The 21,230-nt window shown below is 50.3% G+C and overlaps 1 protein-coding gene across 5 annotated transcripts in view; it reads left to right on the top strand.

Annotated features, from left to right (window-relative positions):
- The first annotated feature begins 3,468 nt into the window (after positions 1 to 3,468).
- The window catches only part of Dpf3 (double PHD fingers 3), a 268,746-nt gene continuing 250,984 nt past the window's right edge, over positions 3,469 to 21,230 (top strand). For all 5 annotated transcript variants that reach the window (XM_004624841.2, XM_023703322.1, XM_023703317.1 and 2 more), the window contains exon 1: positions 3,469 to 3,531. In XM_004624841.2, the coding sequence (XP_004624898.1) occupies positions 3,500 to 3,531 (32 nt within the window). In that variant the 5' untranslated portion in view covers positions 3,469 to 3,499. The remainder of the gene's footprint in view (positions 3,532 to 21,230) is intronic.

Here is a 21,230-nt window from a genome sequence, read left to right as displayed (position 1 = left end):
AAGAAGAAGAAGAACAACGTTGGTTTTGCATTGCGCCTGCAGCACCCATCTTCTCCCACGGGAGCCCTTCGGTGCCAGCATGATGGGCATTTCCTAGGCAACTGCTACTTCCCTGCTCCTGCCAGGGCAGCTCCCCAGAGCTCTGACCTGGTCGGCCAAAGCAGCGTCTGAACTTGAGTCAGTGGAGATTGGGTCCCTTGCAGCTCAGATGCCGTGTCCCTAGTTGCGCCCTAAGTGTTGTTTCTTTTGAGTGTCGTATGCCATACATACTTGGGCTGGGCCAAGGTGTGTTGCTCACAATATCAAGACTAACTCAGAGAAAGCCATACAGAATGAGCTCATGTGATTAAGGATGCCCTTCCCACTCTGTCCCTGATTATGTACTGTCTAGCGTAATGTATGATTAAAAATGCAACCCTTGTCAGCATGTACAACTTAAAATTTTCTATGGCCACATTAAAAAGTAAAAAGAAATAAGCAAAATTAGTTTTAATAACATTTCATTTATCCTCATAAATTAAAAAATTGCTTCAGCATATAATCAATTAAATTATTAATGAACTATTTTATCTTTTTATTTATACTAAGCTCATGAAATCTGGTGCATATTTCACACCCACAGCATGTCTCAGAACTAGCCAAATTTCAAATGTTCAGCAGCCACCTATAATTTATGGCTTCTATATTGGACACTGAAACTTAAGACCACCTAGGTGGGATGCGGGAGTGATTCTTCAGGGTCCACACTACCCTCCAAATTAAACTGCCTCACCCACTACACCAAGACAAGAAAGCTGGGATACAAGGGTATGTAGTCAAATATATGTGTATCAATAGAGCTTTGGATTTTATTATGCTTCGATAGACAATTTCACTTTTCTTTTTTTCCCTCTTTTTTTTTGTGTGTGTTAGAGATTGAATGCAGGGTCTCTTACATGCTAAGCACAGTCTATCACCAATCAGGATTTTAGGTAAATTAGAAATTATATTGGTCTCTTTATTTTTCTTTTAATTTTTTTTTTTGTTTGTTTCTTTCTTTGGTACAGGGTCTTACTACGCAGCTTGGAATCATAGTGATTCTCCATCTCAGCCTCCCTAGAGCTGGAAGTACAGGTGTGTGCCACCATTCCCCCAGTCTAGGTGGCGGGATCAGCGTGCCCAGGGTTGCGGGTGTGTGTGTGTGTGTGTGTGTGTGTGGCCAGCACAGCATGTGTGATCAAACCCAGTCCTTGAGCTTGCAAGGCAAGCTTGCTCGATTGTGGAGCTATCTCCCCAGCCCCTGGTCTTTGTTCTTTTATCTTAATTTTAACTTTTTATTTTTGGTCTTTTTGAGACAGAGTCTTGCTATGCATTTCAGGTTGGCCTGGAGCTCTCTTTGCAGCCCAGGCTGGTCTTGAACTCACAAGGATCCTCCTGCTTCAGCCTCCTGAGTGCTGGGATTACAGGCGTGTTTGTCTACACCCAGCTATATAAAGATTTTAACACAACAGAAGATGTATGCATGCTTAGGGTATATTTTTTCTTTCATATGTAATATAAACTTATTTTTTTTTCTCTCTCACATTGTCAGCCTTATCCAAAGCAGACTCTATACTTCCTACTTTCTTTCCTGGCTGCGTGTATGAAAATGCTGTCTTTCAATCTGCATCACTATACTTGTGGAATCTCTGGGAGCTGGGGAGAGGTCTGTTCACTGGCTGTGGAGAGCCAGGGTCTGCTTGCCTTCCTGTGATGGCAGGCCCAGGGCTGGCACTATAAGCTTTTGAACCAAATCTTTTTTTTTTTTTTTTTTTTTGTGGAACCAGGGATTGAACTCAGGCCCTTGAGCTTGCCAGGCAAGTACTTATTCTACTGAGCCATCTCCCCAGCCCCAAATTATTGATATTATTATAAAGAAGGGGGTTTCAAAATCGAGTTTCAGAAAAGTTGATAACTTTCTCAATCTGTAACCTCTTCCAAAAGGCAACACATAGACTTTACAGGCAAATTTCTAGAAACTTGACTTTGATACTAAGTAAGTAGAAAGGGTTAAAAATTTCAAGTCTAAAAAAAAAAAAAAATTCAAGCCTGTTGCAAATGACTGACTCAGCCTCTTTGTGCTTATCTCTATCTCTAGTAATGTGTGCTTTGAACCCTGAAAGTGCTGGGATATTTTATTTTGTTTTGTTTAATCGGAGCACTGCCTGGCACGAGAGGGGCGAGAAGAACTGAGAAGGCAGCCAGGGCTTCCTTTCCTCCCCTTCCCCCCATCTCAGCTACATGACCTGATTAAACAGCTTTGGGATGCTGGCCACACTTCTGTATGCTAACGAGGCTCCTGCCCTCCCGGTGATTTAGGGCGATTTCGTGCGCCCGGAGCTTCCCGACGCCCCGCACAAACCAGACTTCGCACAAGTCTCTCAATTTTGTCAAGGGGTCGCTAGAGAACTAGTCTCCCGGACCTGAAGCGGACGCAGGCTCTCTGGTGTCTCGGGGCACATCGGATTATTCATTAGCAAATTCTTTTCACCTTCTATCTAAGTAGTGAAAGGTGACGCCACAATCTCGAGTGCCACTCCCCGGACGGGACTCGGGCGACACCCAGTCCAGGCTTTATAACTTCTGCCTCGCTTTCCTAGCAGCAAAACAGCGTTGTTAAAAGTTGCCTTAAATCTTCCCTACATGTAAGCCTAAAGGTCGGAGCGCCGGGTTCCAGCCAGCCCCCCAGCCGGCCGGAGTCTGATCCCTTAGGAAGTTTTTGGGGAAGGCGGAGAACACGGGCGGTGGTAGTGGGGGGCCGCGCGGGGTGACCACCGGGAATTACGTAACGAAAGCCCTGGCCGCCGGGAGAGCGAGCCTGACATTGAGACAGACCAGGGGGAGGGGAGTTGCTGTCCTGGAGTCGCCAGGAACAGAGGCGGCAGTTCCAAGAAGCCCAGAGTGGAAGGTGGCAGAGATAAAGAAAACACTTCGGAAACAAGGATGTTGGGAAGCCGCGGGACCCGCAATTAACAATCGGCAGCACACACGTAGTAATTTGTCAGGGGAAACGGCAACCTGCCAACTTTTACAATGGAACACAAGGCTTGACCCTTCGGGGGATTAAAAACCATGATATGCAAAGCCCACAGCTAATGAATGGAATTCAGTGGTTTGTCAGCAGTATGTAAATATTTCTGTCCTGGAGCGCAAACTCTCTGCAGTTATTGAGAAAAGTAGGCACTGAAAGCAAGCTGGAAGGCTCTCCAGTGCGTTCCCACTGGTCCCCATCCGGAAAGGAGCAGCTACAGCGGCACTGCCTCTTTAAGACCTGCTCGCGGTCGGGCTCTACAAAAGGGAGTGACCTCTGGGCTTTGACAGCTCCCCTAATAACTACCATCGCGCAGGCCCCGCCCACCTGGCGACCAGCCGTGCGGATTGGCCAGCGGGCCGGTATCCCGTGCTATGATTGGCCTGCCGCTTCCCCTGAGCGAACCTTTAGAACTCTGAGACAGACAATATTCTGTTACATTGTAGCAAAATGGCGACTGTCATTCACAACCCCCTGAAAGCGTAAGTAAGACTAAAAAATGTACATATTCCGCGTGGTTTCAATATAAAAAAAAGGCGCCTTCTGCGTGCAGAGCGCTGCCAGTGCACGGCGCTTGCAGGCGCCTCCAGCTGCGGCGGGGCTTCTCGCTTTTCTTTCTGCTCTTACTTCTTCATCTTTTTTTCTCCCAGCGCGCAGAAATGTCAGGAGATGCAATTAACAAAAAGAAAATTGTTACATTTGTGTTCTGCTTAATTGGCCGACCGAGACACAGAGCGAGAGAGGTAGAAAGAGAGGCTACCGGCAGGGTGGCCGGGCGCTCCCGCGCTCTAGCAGGGGGCTTTGGGGCAGCTTGGGGACAGCACGGTCCCTCGAGCCCCGGGCTCTCGGGGCTGCGAGTGGCGCGGGGGCGGCCGAGCGGGGCCGCAGCTCCGGGCGGGGGCGGCCGCGGTGCACTTGGCTGAGCCCGGCGCTCCGGAGGCCGGAGCCCCCACCCGGGGATTCGGGCGTGCTGGGGCGAGCGGACAGACCGCCGGGGCTGCGGAGTTGGCAGGGCGCTCTCCGCCTTCCGATCTCTCGCGGGGAGTTTGCGTAAACCTTCCGGAGTTGTGCGACCGCGGGTCCCAGGAGCCCAGGTGGTTGCCCCGGGCTTTCCTACCCCAGTAGCTCCAGATTCTGAATGTGCTCGGGGCGGTCTCCGGTGTGTCTGCGTAATTCTGGGGGAACAGGCTGGAGTAAATTAATGACGCGGGTTAACTTGGGGTTGCTTTGGAGGCAGGGAAGCTGCAGGTCTTCTGAATGGTACGCTTGCCTTCTCGGGGTGGAGAGCCGAAGCGGGCGGGCATGCGGCTTGGGTTTCCGAGCGTCCGAGCGAGGGGCAGGTGCCTCTGGCCGCCTCGGGGAGACTTTGAGCAGACGCCCAGATCCGGGACAAGGGGGGCGGGCTGGGCGACAACTCGCGGGGCCAGCCCCAGGGACCCGCAGCCAATTTCTGCCTGCCTTCCTCCTCTTCGTCTTGGCTTCCTCCCTTCCTCCCTGCTTCTATCCTTCCTTCCTTCCTTCCTTCCTTCCTTCCTTCCTTCCTTCCTTCCTTCCTTCCTTCCTTCCTTCCAGCCGGTGGAACTGTTAAGCTTTCAAGTCCGCTCGCGATCGCCGAGCTCGGGGTGGCCTCGGAAAACTAATACCGCCCCAGAGGGGTGCTGTGGGCAGAGGCTGGCTCCTCGGATCGCGGCGCGACGCGAGCCCTGGGTCAGCACCCCTCGGACCAGGACTTCCCTGCCTGGGTGGAAGCTCAGGCGACGCGCGGGGGAGGTGCGGCTGGGCGCTTCGTGCGGAATTCTCCTCCGCGTGCGGCGTTGGTCGGCCTGGTTCTTTCAACTCGCTGCCTGCACTTCCTAACCCCCGGCTCCTCTCGGAGTTGGAAGCCAGGCTCGCGGCGCGCGGGTGCAGGGCCAGGGTGGGAGGAGTTCCTTACGCCGAGGACAGCGCGGGGACCTTCGGGCGTGCTCGCACCGGCTTGTCTGCATCAGCAATGAGGAGCAGGGGTACGGGCTGTATGCCGCCGTTAGGAGGACCCTGGAAGCCGAGGCTGAGCAGAGAGGAGCCCTTGGCTTCGCTTCTCACCCGAAAGCCCGCATCCACAGCACTTGAGCGCCGCAGCGTTCCACCCAAGGGACAGAAATGTTTCCTGGCAGGAATAAATGGGCGTAACTCCGCCGCATCCTCGCTCAGGGTCGCTCTCGCTCACACACCGCGGATGCTGGGAGTTGCTACCAAACCCACAGCTGATTTGCAATTTCCCATTTCCAGTTGGAATCACATAGCTCGGCTGACGCCACCTGGTAAACTCAAGTTAAAGCGGTCTATTTCACATGTGCGCCGGGCTTCCTGCTGGGAAAGCCTTACCCCGGTTACTTGGCAGCCGGCCTACGCGCCCGCCCGCGCGGCATCTCCGGCCTCCGGGGATCCCCGACCCCACACTTTTATTTGACCACAGAAGGGTGTGTGTTTGGGACTGTGAGGGAAGGGAGAGAGAAGCGAGAAGACGCCCAAGGGTTCCTGGGTGGCTAGCGAAAGTAGTTCTGAATTATACAGTACCTGTAGTATGTGTAATTAGGCACAGTTGTGATACGACGTGTTTGCGATTCTGTACTGGCGCACGCACACATACACGTGCGCGCGCCTGCCTTTTCTGAGTGGGAGTTGAGTGGTCAGTTATAATTAATTAGTCGCCCCTTTCTGCATCCCAAGCCCTCGCCCTGGCGCGGGGGTGGGGTGGGTGAGAGGTGTAAACAATAATCCGCTGTAGATCTTCTGACACCCAGGACTGTTCCTAAACTCCGCATGCTGGAGCATACACGTTGTTACTGGGAGACCGACACCACCTGCCTCTATATATTTTGAAAACAAGTTGTTTAGTAAAACGTCTTATATATTTCATTTGTTTTTAGAAGTTGGTAATCGGGAAACAAAACACAAGTAAATAAATTATGCATGGGATAAATTAGAACAAAGCCCGGAGACACATCGAGCCCAGGGATGGATGGCGCGGGAAGGAGGGGGAGGAGGGCGAATGGTTTGGAGAGCTGTTTTTATCCTCGTGTGTCCCTCCTGACAATGAAACGGAGCTCAATGGCATTAGCATTTTCTCTGCGTGCAGACAGACTCTTTCCCCCTCCTGGAAAAAAAAAAAAAAAAAAAAAAGCCGACAGTGCTAACGCCCCCTACAGATACTGGTCACACAAAGGTTTCCTGCGGGACGGGACGGGATGAAGTATTGGTAGGTGCTTTGCCGGGAAGAAGCAAGCTCAGGTTTCCTGCGTCACCCAGGTAGGGCTCTCCCTGCTGGGCACAGACTGTTTTTCATTATACTGGCTTTTGCCCTGTGAGAATCCAACAGTTCAGTTAGCTGAGGGCAACTGGCAGGCACAATCTGATCCGTTTGCTGTCAGGCCTTCCTTAGGGTCCCCAGCTCCTGAAGTCATGTTGGCTTTCTTAGCAGTTGGCTCTCTTCCTGGCTGGCTTTGATCTCCCTTCAACTCCCTTTCTTTTTCCTCCCGGTTGTACCCTTCAGCCCCCTTCTCTCTGAAACTGACAGCCTGACTTCTCTCTCTGTTGTTGCTTTTAACATCTTATTACTGCCCAATAGGGTGTTAGAGGCAGAAACAGGAGCTGCCTGGACTGCTCAGATCACAAAGGGGACACGGCAGGTGGCCCCACAATCAGGCAGGCACATCTGGACAAATAGAATTTAAAAGCCCTGCTGGACATGTATGATGTGCAAATGCATATTATACATTATTTAATTATTTAATTTAGCAGCTATATCGTGCGAGCGAGAGCGTGTGACAGGCATCTCCCTGCTAACACACACAAGCAAGTACATATGGCAGAATGACCACACGTAGGTGACATAAAGTACAGATTTGATTTGTCAGTGTGTACAATAGACAACATGTGGTCTGGTTGATTTCCACAGACCTGGATGCTTTGAATGTAAATTCTAATCTTAATATCTTAGTATAAGTAAATCATCTCCTCCCTAGTCTGCATGTAGCACTTTAAGCAATTTAATTCTTTTAGTAAGTTATCAAAACTGTGGCTTCTGTGCACGTAGCTGGGAATGTCTGCCACCTTCTGCCAGACTTGATTATGTACATATGTATCTATTATTACAATTGTCTGCTAAGGAAAGGATAACTATTATTATTTCATTATTCCAGATAGACTGATAGGGCAAATTAAATGTTTATTTATAAAGAATGAGACGAGTAAGCTATTTGGCCATTCTTATAACTGTAAACACACAGATAATTGTATCAGAACTTTCTTTTGCAAGGAGTTACTCTTGGATAACTGGTTATCCTTGTCGTAAAAGATACAACTCAGAGTAGTAAACGTATTTACTTACCAAGGGTCACACAGTAGGTCATGTCTATAGCTGGACCTTAAATCCTTATCTCTCCATCCAGCCTCTCCTCGGGATGCAGAGCATTCTAATCTAAAGTGGTTTTTGTGCATGTGAAAGTTAGAAACCAGACCTCGCTCTTGTGTGGCAGCCAGTTTAGCTATCGCAGGAAGGGCTTTGGGGGCCACATTCCTGGCCCTAATCTCCTCTGGACTATTTCTGTTGGGGCGGGGGTGGTGGGTAGGTACTAAGTGGCTAGAGTGGGGTTGAGACTTGGCGAGCTTGTAGCCTTTTATGGACATTGCTGAAGTCCTTCAGGAATAAAGACCCTAAGATATGTTAAGGCAATAGATGTCGAAGAATCACCCCCATCTGCCTTGGTTGCCACTAAAAAAAGTCCTGCATTCTCCAAACTTTATTAGCACACATTTTTTTTTTTTTGAATGTCTAGTTTCAGTAAGATACTGATAAAGGAGAGTAATTTCCACCAGAATCCCAGCAGAAGTATGGTCCCGGATAAACCTCTGAAAGTCGCCTGGCCTGTGGGCCTCCTGGGGTCGCCCGAGGTGGCCAGTGACTGAGAGCTGCTCATGTCCCCGTGGTGGGATGGAATTCAGAGCCCAGGTAGCTAGAGATTTCTTATCTTCTGAGCTTTTGTAATCTCACAGGTAGCTGGAATTTGGATACATTTAAGAAAGACCATAATGTCTAACGCTGTTTTAGAACCTTCTGCTGAGATCAATGCAAACGACAAAATGCCGCGGGTGCGTTCGGTGCACACACAGGAGAGAGAGAGAGAGTAGAAACTGAGGCAGATGTTTCCTTTTCTTGAGTGCGGTCATGCTGATTGTAGTGGTGGTGGGGTTAGGTCATAAAAAGGCACCAAATCCAGGCCTGTTTGTTATCCCAACCTCTGCAAAGTAACTTCTGTGGTTTTTGAGTGTTTTGAAAGTCACTAGAAGACAAGAAATATAGCCAAATGTGGCAAACCTCTAGCCAACAAAAATCCCACAACCACTGAAATATTTTTTACCCATCCACGATTTTCCATCTGGAGTCTATGGAAGCATGACCCTAGTTTTAAATAGTCTTTAAGTAGAAGATATTTAACAAGGAAAGATAAAGAGTGGCTTGGGGGTGGGGAGGGAGGCAGGATAGATAAGTGGATAAAGCCACAGAGTGGCCTGGAACTCTGAAAAGAAGACTGTTCAACTGCAAGGGAGGCTGATACAATCTCCTGCAAGTTCCAGAGTTTTGTAGTTGTGTGAGTGACTGGGGAGAGATGAGGTGTTGTGGTGGTGTTTCTGTGGTTTGTTTTTCTTCTTGGTCCAGTTACTGGTGTTTCACTGTGTGTCAAACCATGTGGACGAATGGAGGTGGCCTCATAAAACTGTCACCAGGGCAAGGTTTTTGAAGCCTGTGATTTGCATTAGAGTTTTAAAAGCAGTCATTAGGAGGTGTTACTGGGGGCAGGGGGTGGGAAAGGAGAACTGAGTGTGGAGGCTTTCTAAGTTGTATGTTTTTGAGTAATAGTAGGACGTGGGGGAAGCCTGAAGAGGCTAGGAGTCAGAGACCATGTGCAGAAGCAAGGGGGAGTGGCGGGATTAGGCTCAGCACTCCTAATAATGGGGTTCAAATAGCCCACGTGGAGCCCTCTGCCACTCAGGCCTGGGTTCTGAGCCTGGGGAACAATATGACACAGGTCTAATCCCCTGCCCACCCTCCTGGATCCTGAGACTGTGGTCAACTCAGATGGCTGTGACCTGGTGAGCTTTTTTGTTACGTGCTTTCAAAATCTGCTGTTTGTTTATCTGCAGTTGAAACCTGTCCTAGAAAGTTCTCATGTCCTCAGACTTCCACCTGCCTCCAGTTCGGTCCCTCTTCTTGGTTTCTTTCTCACCAGCAGCTGTTCTTTCGTAGCCTTGGAGACTTTGCGGACGAGGAATCCAGAATCTCGAGCTCTGCTTCCGGCCCTCTGACAGATCGGCTTGGTGCTCTTGAGCACTTAACTTCCGTGTTTCGTTTTCCTTGTCTTTAAATGGAGAGGAGGTTCCTTGATTGCCAAAATTCCACTCAAGTCCTGAACCTCCTGGCTCTTACTGTAGTTAAGGCCAGGATGACAGTGAGTGGCCAGCATTATGATTTATTCTTGTTTTTAATGTGTGGCTCCCAAGGGGAGTCATAAGACTGGGAGACTCTTCTGTCATTCCATCGTTTCTGGTCCAGTCCTGCCGCATGGTGCTCCCACTTGGAATTCTGACCTGGACAGAACTTCCCAGGCCTCAGGCTGAGGCCCCAGTGGCAGCTGTTTAGGATGTGGCCTTTCCCTCTGGTTGTTCCTTTCAAGTGCTTTTTTTGTCCATTAGCACCACCGCCAAAGGCTGAGGAGAGAAGGAGGAGGAGCTGGAAGGCCAGCTGGCCTCTTGTGAAGTCTAAAAGCACTCCGCTAATGTTTTAGGTTGTGCAGAGACTGGAATTATTGAGGATGTTTTCCTTTCCCCCTCTTCCTTTGCTCTTTCCGCCTCTTCTGCCTTCTTCAAGTTTGGGAGAATAAGGGTGTAGCTCACTGATAGAACATTCACTTAACTTGCGAGGTCCTAGGCTTAATCCCCAGCACTGGTGGAGCAAGGGGAGGCACAAGGGGAACAAAGCCACAGTTGATCCTCTGGATTTCACTTACCCGCAACCCCTCTGGTGTCCTCTCCACTGTCCCACGAGCTAATTTCCTTTCCATTTGTGCAGCCCTACGAACCTAGCTGACCTGCAATGATCCAAAGCTAGTGGGCCTGTACTGATGTCTCGGTGAGCTTCCGCTAGTGTAGCCTGTGCTATTGTGGAGGAGCTGGAGAGGCCTGGCAGACACCCAGGGCTGGCCTGTGCCTGGTGGGAGCCAGCAACATCCAGATGGGAAGTCATGTCTTTGCCTTCATTGAAATATCTCCAGAACATTCCAGATTCCACTGGGAAATATTAATATTTTCTTTGATTGAAAGCTCCCTTGGTGATTTTTTGCAAGTCTAAGGAAGAGGCTGTAAAATCCACACAGAATGCACAGGAGCTGGTGTATAAATTTAGGGCCTTAAACCAAAAGGAAAAAGAAAACCACACTGATCCCCAGCAGACGGAGAAATCGCCTTTATTTTTTAAAAATTGTGGTGCAATATGCATAACATAAAATGTACCATCCTAGGCATTTTATTCATTTGCTTATTTATTTATTTTTGTGGCCCGCTCAGCCCTCCCTGTGGGCGGGCCTGGGATTAACCCTGGTCCCTGCCCACTTGCCTAAGCAGGGGCTTTCAGCTCCTGAGCTATCTTGCCAGCCCCATCCTCAGCATTTCAAGTGTGCAGTTCTGTGGCTCTAAGTATTTATACTATCACACAACTATCACCCTATCTATTTCTCAAACTTCTTCATCCTCTCAAACAAACTCTGCATATACTCTTTAAACAATAACACCTTGGGCTGAGAGTATAGTTCAGTGGCAGAGTGAGGGTTAGGGTTGCATATGTGAGGTCCTGGGTTTTACCTCTGCCTCCCAAAAAGCAAAAAAGCGAAAAGCAAGCCCTCAGCCCTGAATTCCCCGATTCACTTTGCCTCTCAGCTCCCAGTCAGCACCGCCTCCCTCTTCATCCGGTCACACAGGAGTTCTGCGTTTGCGCCCGGCTTATTTCACTTATCATAGTACCCTCAAGGGCCATCCTGGGAGTGTGCAGCAGAACTTCCTTCTTCACACGGCCATTGTGTGTGTAACCACATTTTGTCCACCCACCTGTCTACTCATGGACACGCAGGCTGTTTGGGCATTCTTTATTGTGAATAAAGCTGCAGTGGACCTTGGTGGGCAAATACCCGTTTGCTTCCTCTTTTCAGTTCTTTTGGATAGATGTCTAACTTCTTTTCCTTTTGGGGCTCTTAAAATGTACAAACTACATTTCTAGATACTACAGGTAGCCTCTACTTAAAGTTAAAATAATACTATTAGAGTACTCTTATAGAATACAATTTTTTCACCCTCTCTTCTGTAGAATACTATTGGTATTTTCTGGGGAGGGGAGGGGTGAAAGCCCAAGAAATGGGGGACCCTGGGACTCACTTCTCCCACCTCCCATCTCATGTCCCCACCCGCTTTGCTCTGAGGGCAAGGACTCCTTCAGGTGGGGGAAGGTGTGAATACCCAGGGTTCCAGCTGGGAAGTACCAGGGGCTGAGTGGTGGAAGTTGCCTGCTGAGGCTTGGAGTGAAGGTTCCCTAGCCAGATGGGGGTGCGTTGCCTGGCAACAGGAGGGAAGGGGCACCTGGGAGGCTGGACAGCTAGAGTCCAGACAGTGAGTCAGGCCTGTCTTTGTGTGTGTGTGTGTGTGTGTGTGTGTGTGTGTGTGTGTGTCTCCATCTCCTTTCTCCTCCCTGTCCTGCCCCAAGCCTGCTTATCTCACAGGACCCAAATGAAATAAACACAAAAAGATTTCAGCAACACAAACTACAAATGTGAGATGTTCCTGGGAGGTATGAGTTTTCTGACATCTGAATGAGGCCCCCTCTGAGAGTCAATGATACCTAATCTATTAAACATTATTTTAAAGATGAAACCAAACAAATGGAATGTTTTTGACATAATGTGTCATGTGTAACTGTTGTTCCTCTGGAGAGCCTGACACATCCAGCCATGTGTCAATAGCTCCAGGATCTTAGTGGGTTGTTTTTACTGCCCAGCTCTGACACAGGTGAGAAGATGCGCCCAAGGGAAATCGTTGTTTTACTTCCCATTGTCAGCTCTGCACTGAGTCCACCCACAAGATCAGCCTGGAGCACTTGCCTGAGAATTGGGGCTGAGTCTGCCGTCAGGCTCTGGCTCCTCCTTCGTCCCCATGACCAAGTGACAGAGAGTGGGGGAAGCGAACTAGAGCTTGTTCTGGTAGTGAACAAGGAGGGTGAGCTGTTGATATGGGCCAGCGGCAAGAACGGATTCTTTGTAGAAAGGTAAACTGGAACCCACTGAGTGGCATCGCAGGCCTCAGAATCGCCAAGCTATGCCTTGGTTGCCAGTGTTGGAAATGTTTCAGATTTGATCTTGTTGCAAAGTTATAAGGTAATGCTATAACATTATAGAAGCAAATTAAAGAAAAAGCCACACTTCTCTCATTATTCTCCACCAGCAACCCTCCACGCACTTTGGTTTGCTGCTGTTGGGGCTGGTGAGACAGGTCCCACCAGGTTGGACCATCCCCCATCCTGTCCCGGCCAACCTTGACTGTCCTCCAGACCTCCAGAACCAGTGAGCATGGGAACTTCCTTCTCTGTGCTAGCAGCTTCCGCTCCTGGAAAGGCTTCCCGGCTGTCTTTTTCTCCTTCTCTAGACCCTTGTTCTCTGGCAGAGCAAAGTAAATGCTTGTAAACCAGGGCGGATGACTTCTCCCCTAGGCCTCCAGGGAAACCGCTGTCAGTTGGGAGGGGGTGGAGAGGGGCGGCTGGGAGGCAGGGTAGATGGGCAGTGGGAGTGGAGAGAATATATTCTCTCCTGCTAATTATTTTCCCTGAGGACTTAGCCAATGCAGAACCATCTATTATTGTGGGAGCACTCTATGGTGGTTCTGCCTGTGATGAATGCTAAGTGGAAACAAGCAAGAAAAATTAACAGGCGGCTGCTTCTGTCCACCTAATTAAAATGCATATCCAAATGCATAATTCCTTATGTTTCCCCATGCGCACACTCCCCTTCCAATCCCAGTTCTATGGAGGACAAAAAATACTTTCCCCCCAATCATTTCTCTTGATTATATTTTCATCAGGAAGTGCTGAGGGTTTCCCTTAGAGTCAAGAAGGGCCCCTCTTCTCACCCACTCAAATCATTCTTCTCCCCACTCAGATGGGGCCTCAAATTTCTGGGTTGCTTTTTGTTTAATAATAATAATAATAATAATAATAAACTTTATGTGACTGCAGAAAAAAGGGAAACAAGGAAGTAAAGAAAGAAAGAAAAAAAAAGGGGGGGTTTCCCACCATTGTTGCTGGTGCTTTAGTTTTGTGTTAACAGTCTGACCTGGATTAAGGATGAGAATTTTGAAGACCTTTTCTGTCTATTTTTTCTATCTCTTCCTACCCATTTATTTTCTCTGGTTGGTACTGTGTTTTCCAGTTCTCCTGACCCCGTCCCCCAAGTTTTGTAGAGATTTTTAGAAGACAAAGACTCTTCTCCTTTCGCAGATCAAGTAGAGAGAGGACCCCAGAAGCCTGCCTCTGGGGCAGGGCCAGAGTTGCCCACCATAGCCCTCGTGGGCAGGTCTGGAATTAGCACACAACACCCTCTGTTTCATCCCTCTCTGCTCTGTTCATCTATCTGATCCTTTTCTTCCTTTCCAAAGAACAACTTTATTCAGTGGTCATGAAATATTTAACAAAACATGAAACTCAAGTCACCGCGTTCAATCCGCTGTCACAGGCGGCCCTGGGCCCGAAGTCCCTCCCCCGGCAGCTCGCCCCCCTCCCGAAGCCCCTTGTCTGCCCTGCCCAGCGGCCCCAGCTGCTGATTTATCAGGGCTGGCCGGCTCAGCAGTGCATGGAGATTGCTTTTAATTAACTCTCTTCATTTTCCCCAATCTTCAGGGAGCAGCAGCCATTTAATGATTTTAATATTTTATCTGGATTTATATCCGCCTTATTTGTTGTTGTTTGACTTCCGCGTTTGTTCTTCTCCAGTCGCTTTCAGACTGATATATTTACTTGCCCCACTCCTGCCCTTGAGGCCATTCCAGGCAAGAAATGATGGATTCCAAAGAAGCGAGCCCTCCCGCTTCCCTGCTGGCCTGTGTGATGGTTTGGGCTGGAAACTTTTGTCTTAGGAAACTCATTCTCACCTGATCCTTAGCGGAAGGAGTTTCTTTCTTGGGAGCCGGGGATTGAACTCAGTATCTGAGCTTTTCACTTAAACAAAACAAAAAATAGCCTTAGAAGGAGACACTTCTTTGCCTCTTTTGAGCTTTCTGCTACCAAAGGAGGGAGCATCCCTGGAGAGTTGGTTAAAATTGGCCCTTCCTCTTAGCTGTAGGTTGAGGTCTGTTATCCTGTCCACTCCAGCGCTACAGTTAATTGTTTTGCTATGTGTTGCGCAGACTGGTCTTGAGCTCCTGGGCTCCAGGAGTCCTCCTGCCTCGGTCTCTTTGAGGAGACTCTGGGTGTGCCACTGTGCCCAGTGTGGTGGATTGGGCAGGATGACAGCTCTAGAGAGCGGGGCTGGGTACGGGCCCAGCCAAGTCTTCACACCACTGCGCACACCTTTACAAAATCCCGGGAACTGTTGGGCAGCTACTCAAAAGGCAGCCTGGGTGGCATCTGAGTAGGAGCTGAAGGGCCCTTGCTGCCTTCTCTGCAGAGGGGGCTGCCCCTCCCACCCTTTTCTGCTCTCCTGCCTGTCGCCCCAGAGGTGGTGAAGAAGCACAAAGCCGTGGAGATACCTTCCTATCTTCCCCTTCCTGGTTCCTCTGGACTGCAAAGGCCACTGCTTCTCCTGACAGCCCCAAAGAGGCTTGGCAGACAGGCTTGTGTGGGACTGAGATTTTGGAACCAGTGTGTCCACAAGATGCCCTTTCGGCATCTCAGCTTGGTGATGTATCTTCAGGGTTACCCGTTGCTAGGCAACTGCCAACCAAAGTTTGAACCTAGTCTGGGGATTGCCGTGAATTGCCCTGGCTGACTTGTCTCTACTTTTAGGGACTTTGCTTTGCACAATGAGCTTTGGGAACAGGAGGCTGGGGAGATGCCCTCCCATGTGTCCTGGGGACAGAGGTGCCGGTTCCTGAGTCTAGCCCAATGCCTTGGACAATCAATGTGCAGGATGCTTGTTTCAGAGATGAGAATGGTGGATTCCTGCCATCTCCATACCCTGGCTCCTCTACACAGTGCCCTTCTTGCTTCAGCTTTGCCGGTTTTGCGAAGCCGCCTAGCTGTTCTATGTCAGGCACTAAGCTCTACACGGAGGCAGGGGCAAGCCAGCTCCTGTGCCATAGACCTAGTGTGGGCTCCTTGAGGGCCACCGAGTGTCTCTTCTTCCCCTGCAGGTGACCACTGGGGCAGGCAGTTTAATGTTGCCCAGCCCTAGTCTGCCCCAGAGCACAGGACGCACGTCTGCTGCCTGCCCCTGACCGCTCAAGTGCCCCTTCCCAGTAGGGCAGCTGGCACTCTGGTAGGATGGTTACATCTGATCTCCCACATAGTCTTTCCTTAGGCATAGAAATATTCCCCGCACCCCCACCCTATCCCAGTGTCAAGAATTGGATCCAGGGCCTTCACATTGAGCTACATCTCCAGCCCTTTTATTTTTTTGTGTTGAGACAGTCTCACTAAATCACTAAGTTATCCAGCCTGGGCTGGAATTTAGGGTCATCCTGCCTCAGCCTCCCAGAGAGCTGGGATTACTGGTGTGCGCCACCATGCCTAGCTCAGGCGTGTGACACTTGACTGGGCTTGGTCACTGGCATGCGGCTCTGAAGGTGAGGACTGCAGCTGCCTGGGCCTTCCTTTCCGAGGACCTCAGCTTGGAGGCATCTAGGATGCATGTGAGGGCCAGTAGGAGGGACGGCAGCAGGAAGGCACCTGGCTCTGCCCACCTGAATCTGCCTTTCGAGCTGACCGTTTCTCATTTTCTTCCTCAGTAGCGGCGGTTTGGGAAAGACAGTAGGATTCCTCCCCAGATTGTTCAATTTCAGGGTTCAAGAAGCAGATGCAGACATGGGCTTGGTCTTGTATACCTGGAAGAGGGGTGCTGCCGGGACAGTGACGTCTCTCTAGTCCTTGTTCCCTGTCCATTGTGTCCATGTAGATCTAAACTGCTTTCCCCCGGCACCTCGGGAAGTGAAGACAATGCTTTCTTTTGGGGACTAAGTAACTTAGGGTTTGTGAATAGCTTGTAATCAATCAGCTACATTTTCCTGAGCATCTATTTGTACAGCCATGTACGAGTTTCCTTTGGTCTTATTCATGTTGGAGAACTTCATATATGCATATAATTACTGTTGCTGTGCAGGGTGCTGACCCAGGACCTCATGCATGATAGCTAAGTGTGCTGCATGGAGTTTTATCTGCGAGCCTTCTTTTGGTTTTTAAGACAGACAGAAGCAGCAGACGTGAGTGCTAGAGCTCTTTAGCGCAGGGATTGAAATCTGGTAAGGCAGCTATCGTCCTTGCCAGCTTAGAGGGGACTTGAGTCCAGACTGTGTTTTCAGATACATCTAGAATCTGCCAAAAGATAAACTTGTATAGACATCACGAGACTTATGCAAGCTACCCTTGGCCCGTACGGTTGCAAGAGGGGCTCAGAGCAGTGGCCGTGAGCTTCCAGACGTTTGTGAGTAGGCGAGCTGCTGCTTGGCAGCTTGGTCACTGAGGTTGCTGTACGTGCGTTTTCAATTTCTTCTCTAAGAAGGCGGCCAGTGGTGCAGGGTTTTCTGCGCTCTCTGGCCTCCTCCAGGGTCTCCCATAGGAGGGCAACACCGCCTGTTCAACACACACCATTCTCTTTTTTATTCCCGAAATATGGGTACAGTTTGCGGGGGGCAGACTCTGTAAATATAGAATTTTGCAGTACAAGTGCCTGCGTGGATGATGACTTACTGTGACTCACTGTCCCAACACTGTCCCGGGCTGTGTGGGGGCCTTTAACTCTCCTCAGTTAAAGGAGAAGAGACACTGAGCAGGCATGGGGGCCACTTTTTTATGTCTTCTTACTCCATTTCATTCTGTGTCGTGGGGTACTTGGTAGGAGCTGCCTCTCTGGAAAGGCCAGGCTCTGTGCCCGGGGGAGAAGGACCTAAGAAGCAGAAGGGCGCTCAGAGCCAAGCTTTCTCCCAGGTCCCGGCCCGCTGAGACTCCCTCTGCAGAGACGGCCAGAGGAAGTGCTGGTGGTGCACAAAGCCGAGGCTGTAGGGAAGGTCATGCTGAAGATCTGTCCACGGAGAGTCCTGTCACCTCTCGTGGAAAGTGACTCTTCTCCGTCCCGGCGCACAATCCTTCGGCACCGAGTGTGCGCCCAGGGCAGGTCGGGTCCTGGTGCTCATTTCCTTTCTGGGCAGCCATCCCAGTATAACAGATACTTATACATAGTCTGTCCTCGTTTGATCTAATTACACACATCTCTGGGGCCTGGGAAACAGGTTTGGACCATTCAATTTTAGGTCAGTTATGTACGGGAGAGCAGGGCCGAACATGGATCTGCGAGTTCTACGACACCTGGAAAGCTCCCCTCGTGCCTGGGCTGGGGCACACCAGTGTGCGTGTTTCTCACCTCAGGGCCTGGGGGTCTCAGCCCCTGTGAGGGGATGGCTGGAGCCTGGTTGGTTTGGGGCTCTTTGGAGACCCGGCTATCTTCTGCTGCCCTCAGAGCCACATGACACTTGTTTTACTATTTCATGATCTGCCAAGCCGAGAGGGCCCCAGGGTACCTGTCCTGCTTCTGGCCGTCATTTGCTGTCAGTCCTCACCACCCGGAGCGGGTTCAGATTCCTGAGAAGCACAGAACGGAAGACGCCCTGGTCGGTGGCATCAGCTCTGTGGTTTCCCAGCGTCAGCCCCAGTGCCCGTCTCCTTTGCTTCCCAGACAAGCTGCTAGAGATGTAGAACGTTTGAGAAAATCTCTGTCCCTCTCTGAGAACCCTGTCCTGGCTTTGCTCCTCCTTGCTGTACTGCAGCATCTCAGTCTCCCAGAAGAAAAAGCCCACTGGTAACTCTTATTTTTTCTTCTGTTTTCTGTTCTTATTTCATTTCTTAGCCTAGAAGTAAGCTTCTCCGGGGCCCTCTAGTCCTAGATGGAGGACCTACGTTTCCTTCTGACCTCTGGCCCCTTCTCTGTTCCCCACTTACATCTTTGTCCTTCCTTCTACAGGTAGCACTTTGGCCAAAAAGCACTAAAGAGGGAAATGAAAACTATCCCAGTTTTCTCCCTGTGAAAGGTTCATTGGCTCTCATGAGTATAGGAGCTGGAGGAGGAGATAAGGGAAAGGACACCTTTTACACACAGCAGACATGCACCTGGGAGGAGAAAAGAGAGAGATCTGTGGCAGCAAACAGCTGCTGGCCACGCTGCACCGTGCCACGAGGGTCTGTGGAATTGGAATAGAGAAGGCAGATCCCATGGCTGTGAGGAGAAGGCTTTTGGAAGGAGGCTGCTGGGGACAGGGCGCAGGGGGCTGGGCAGGTGGAGATGGGGGGACTTGGCCTGCAAAAGGGAAGTAAGCGGGGCTTGTTGGGAAGTTGTTGTGACCCCCTAGGGGTGCCCCTCTTCTAGGGGAAGACGACCTGGTGGGAAGGAGCAGGAGTAGAACAGCGGAAAGGTTCAGTGGCTACACTGGGGCGGGGGGGGGGGGAGAGCGCGACCATCTGGGAAGGTGACAGTGGGAGCTGTGCTTGGGCAACGGTACCCCAGGAGGGCCCAGGTTGGCTGTCCTGTGGAGAGCTGGCCCTCAGCAGAGGCTGTCGTTGTTCCAGCCTCAGGTGCCTTGGAGGCTTGCAGTCTTCATAAGCCCAGGATCCCCCAATCCCCAGAGGCAGCTGCCAGGCGCCTGTGGCGCCGCTGTGGGCTCAGGGGCCCGAGTCCAGGGCCAGATTCAAGCCCTATGACTTTGGGCAGATCCTTAACTTCTGTGCCTCAGTTTCCTCATTTGTAAAATGGGTGTGATGGTCCTTACCTTTATAGAGTTGTCGAAGGAATTAAGGAAGTTAAAGAAGGTGCCCTTGGCAGGACTGGCCCTTCCCATCCTCTCGTAGGCAGCTGCAGGGACCTCGTTTCCCCATCTGTGGAAAAAAGGCAGGAGTTGATTCTTCCTCCCACATTGGCATCTTTAGGAAAATGAGATAGTAAGTAGGAAACATTCTCCTTTTTTTTTTTTTTTTTTTTTTAGAACTAGAAATATATAAGGTTATTTAAGGGGCCGGGGAGATGGCTCAGTAGGATAAGTGCTTGACTGGCAAACACAAGGATCTGAGTTCAATCCTCGGTTCCGCAAAAAAAAAAAGATTATTTATGTGTTTCAGAAGAAAACTCTAGAACCATAATAATATTACACTATAGCTACTTTTACTCAGAACATTTGTTGTAGAAGAAACTTTGACAAAGATTCACCTATTGAATGCTTGGTCTGGGAGATGATTATTATACACTATTTATTATTTATTTATGATTTCTCAAATCCCTCCTTCTGAGGACAGGATAGTGTCTATTTTACAGAGTGAACACTGTGAGTTTTTTTCTTTTTGTGTTTTGGTGCTGGGGGTTTGCACTGAGATCTTTGCAGTGAGACCCCGGATCTTTGCACTGAGATACATCTCCAGGAGTTTCCAAATATTTATTTTTTATTTCAAGACAGTGTCTCACTAAATCCTGAAGCTGCACAGGCCAGACTTGGACTCACGATCCTCCTGCCCCAGCCCCCCAGTGTACTAGGATTTACAAGTGTGTACCGCTGTGCCCGGCTTACACACTGTTGAATTGGTGCTCATGCTGGGTCCTTGTGAAGAGCAGGGCATTCACAGATGCCACCCTTTGCAGACACAGGCATGCAGCCCGCGAGGGAGGAGGCGCCACTGCCCCATTGCTCTCCGTCCCTCTGTCATGCGTGGCCAAGTCCTGCCTGGGGATGCCCTGGTGGCTCTGGCCTTCTTTCCCTGCAGTCACACTTCATCGTCAGGGTCGCGGGCGACAGCCTGGGCACTGTGCGCATCTGCAGCCCTCCCCTGCAGGTTTGGGTGTGTGCGCCAACTCCCGGAACACACATCTGGTAGGCTCCGCGCCTGACAAGCTGGCATTCCAGGCTCCAGATCTTCCAAACACCAGACCCCTCTGTTATTTTTAACCTTCCAAAGTTTTCTCTGCATGGTGTCATTGATGGGCCCAGGAGCCTGGTCAGAGAATCCCAACCTTGGCTTGTTTTACATCCCTTGAATGGGCATGTGTCTGATAAGAAAGCGGAGAGATACCCTGACTCAACTGTTCTAACTCTTTCTGCCTGCCCCACCCCCACGCATCTTCAGGGAAGGAATGAGCTCAAGATAACCTGAGCCCCTGTCTCGGCGGCTCCAGATGGAGGGAGGACTATCCCTGTCGTCTGTGACCTTCTCCTCCGTTCCTCCGAGGCCCATAGCAAGGGACAAAGCAGCGTTTTTGGAGAGACAAAAGGAAGGACATTGAGAAGGCTCTCTCTGTCTCTGTCTCTCTCTGTCTCTCTGTCTCTCTGTCTCTCTGTCTCTCTGTCTCTCTGTCTCTCTCTCTCTCTCTCTCTCTCTCTCTCTCTCTCTCTGTCTGTCTCTGTCTCTCTCTCTCTTCCTCCATCTCTCCTCTCTCTTCCTCTTTCTTCCTCTCTCCCTCTCTGTTCTCTCCCTCCCTCTCCCTCCCTCCTCTCTCTCTTTTCCTCCCTCCCTCCCTCTCTCCTCTCTCCCTCTCCCTCTCTCCTCTTTCCCCCCTCTTTCTTCCTTTCTCCCTCCCTTCTCTCTTTTCCTCCCTCTCTCTTCCTCCCTCTCTCTCTTCTCTCCCTCCCTCCCCTCTCCCTTTTCTCCCTCCCTCCTCTCTCTTTTCCTCCCTCCCTCCCTCTCTGTCCCTCTCTCCTCTCTCCCTCTCCCTCTCTCCTCTTTCCCTCTCTCTCCCTCCCTCTTTCCTCTCTCCCTCTATGTTCTCTCCCTCCCTCCTCTCTCTTTTCCTCCCTCCCTCCTCCCTCCCTCTCTCCTCTCTCTGTCTCCCTCTCTCCTCTTTCCCCCCTCTCTCTTCCTTTCTCCCTCCCTCCTCTCTCTTCCTCCCTCTCTCTTCTCTCCCATTCTCTCTTCTCTCCCTCCCTC

The sequence above is a fragment of the Octodon degus genome, unplaced genomic scaffold (genome assembly GCF_000260255.1).
Source record: "Octodon degus isolate 3935 unplaced genomic scaffold, OctDeg1.0 scaffold00007, whole genome shotgun sequence".
Classification (NCBI taxonomy): Eukaryota; Metazoa; Chordata; class Mammalia; order Rodentia; family Octodontidae; genus Octodon; species Octodon degus.
The sequence above is the reverse complement of the archived record's forward strand: the minus strand, read 5'-3'. Positions and strand labels throughout refer to the sequence as shown.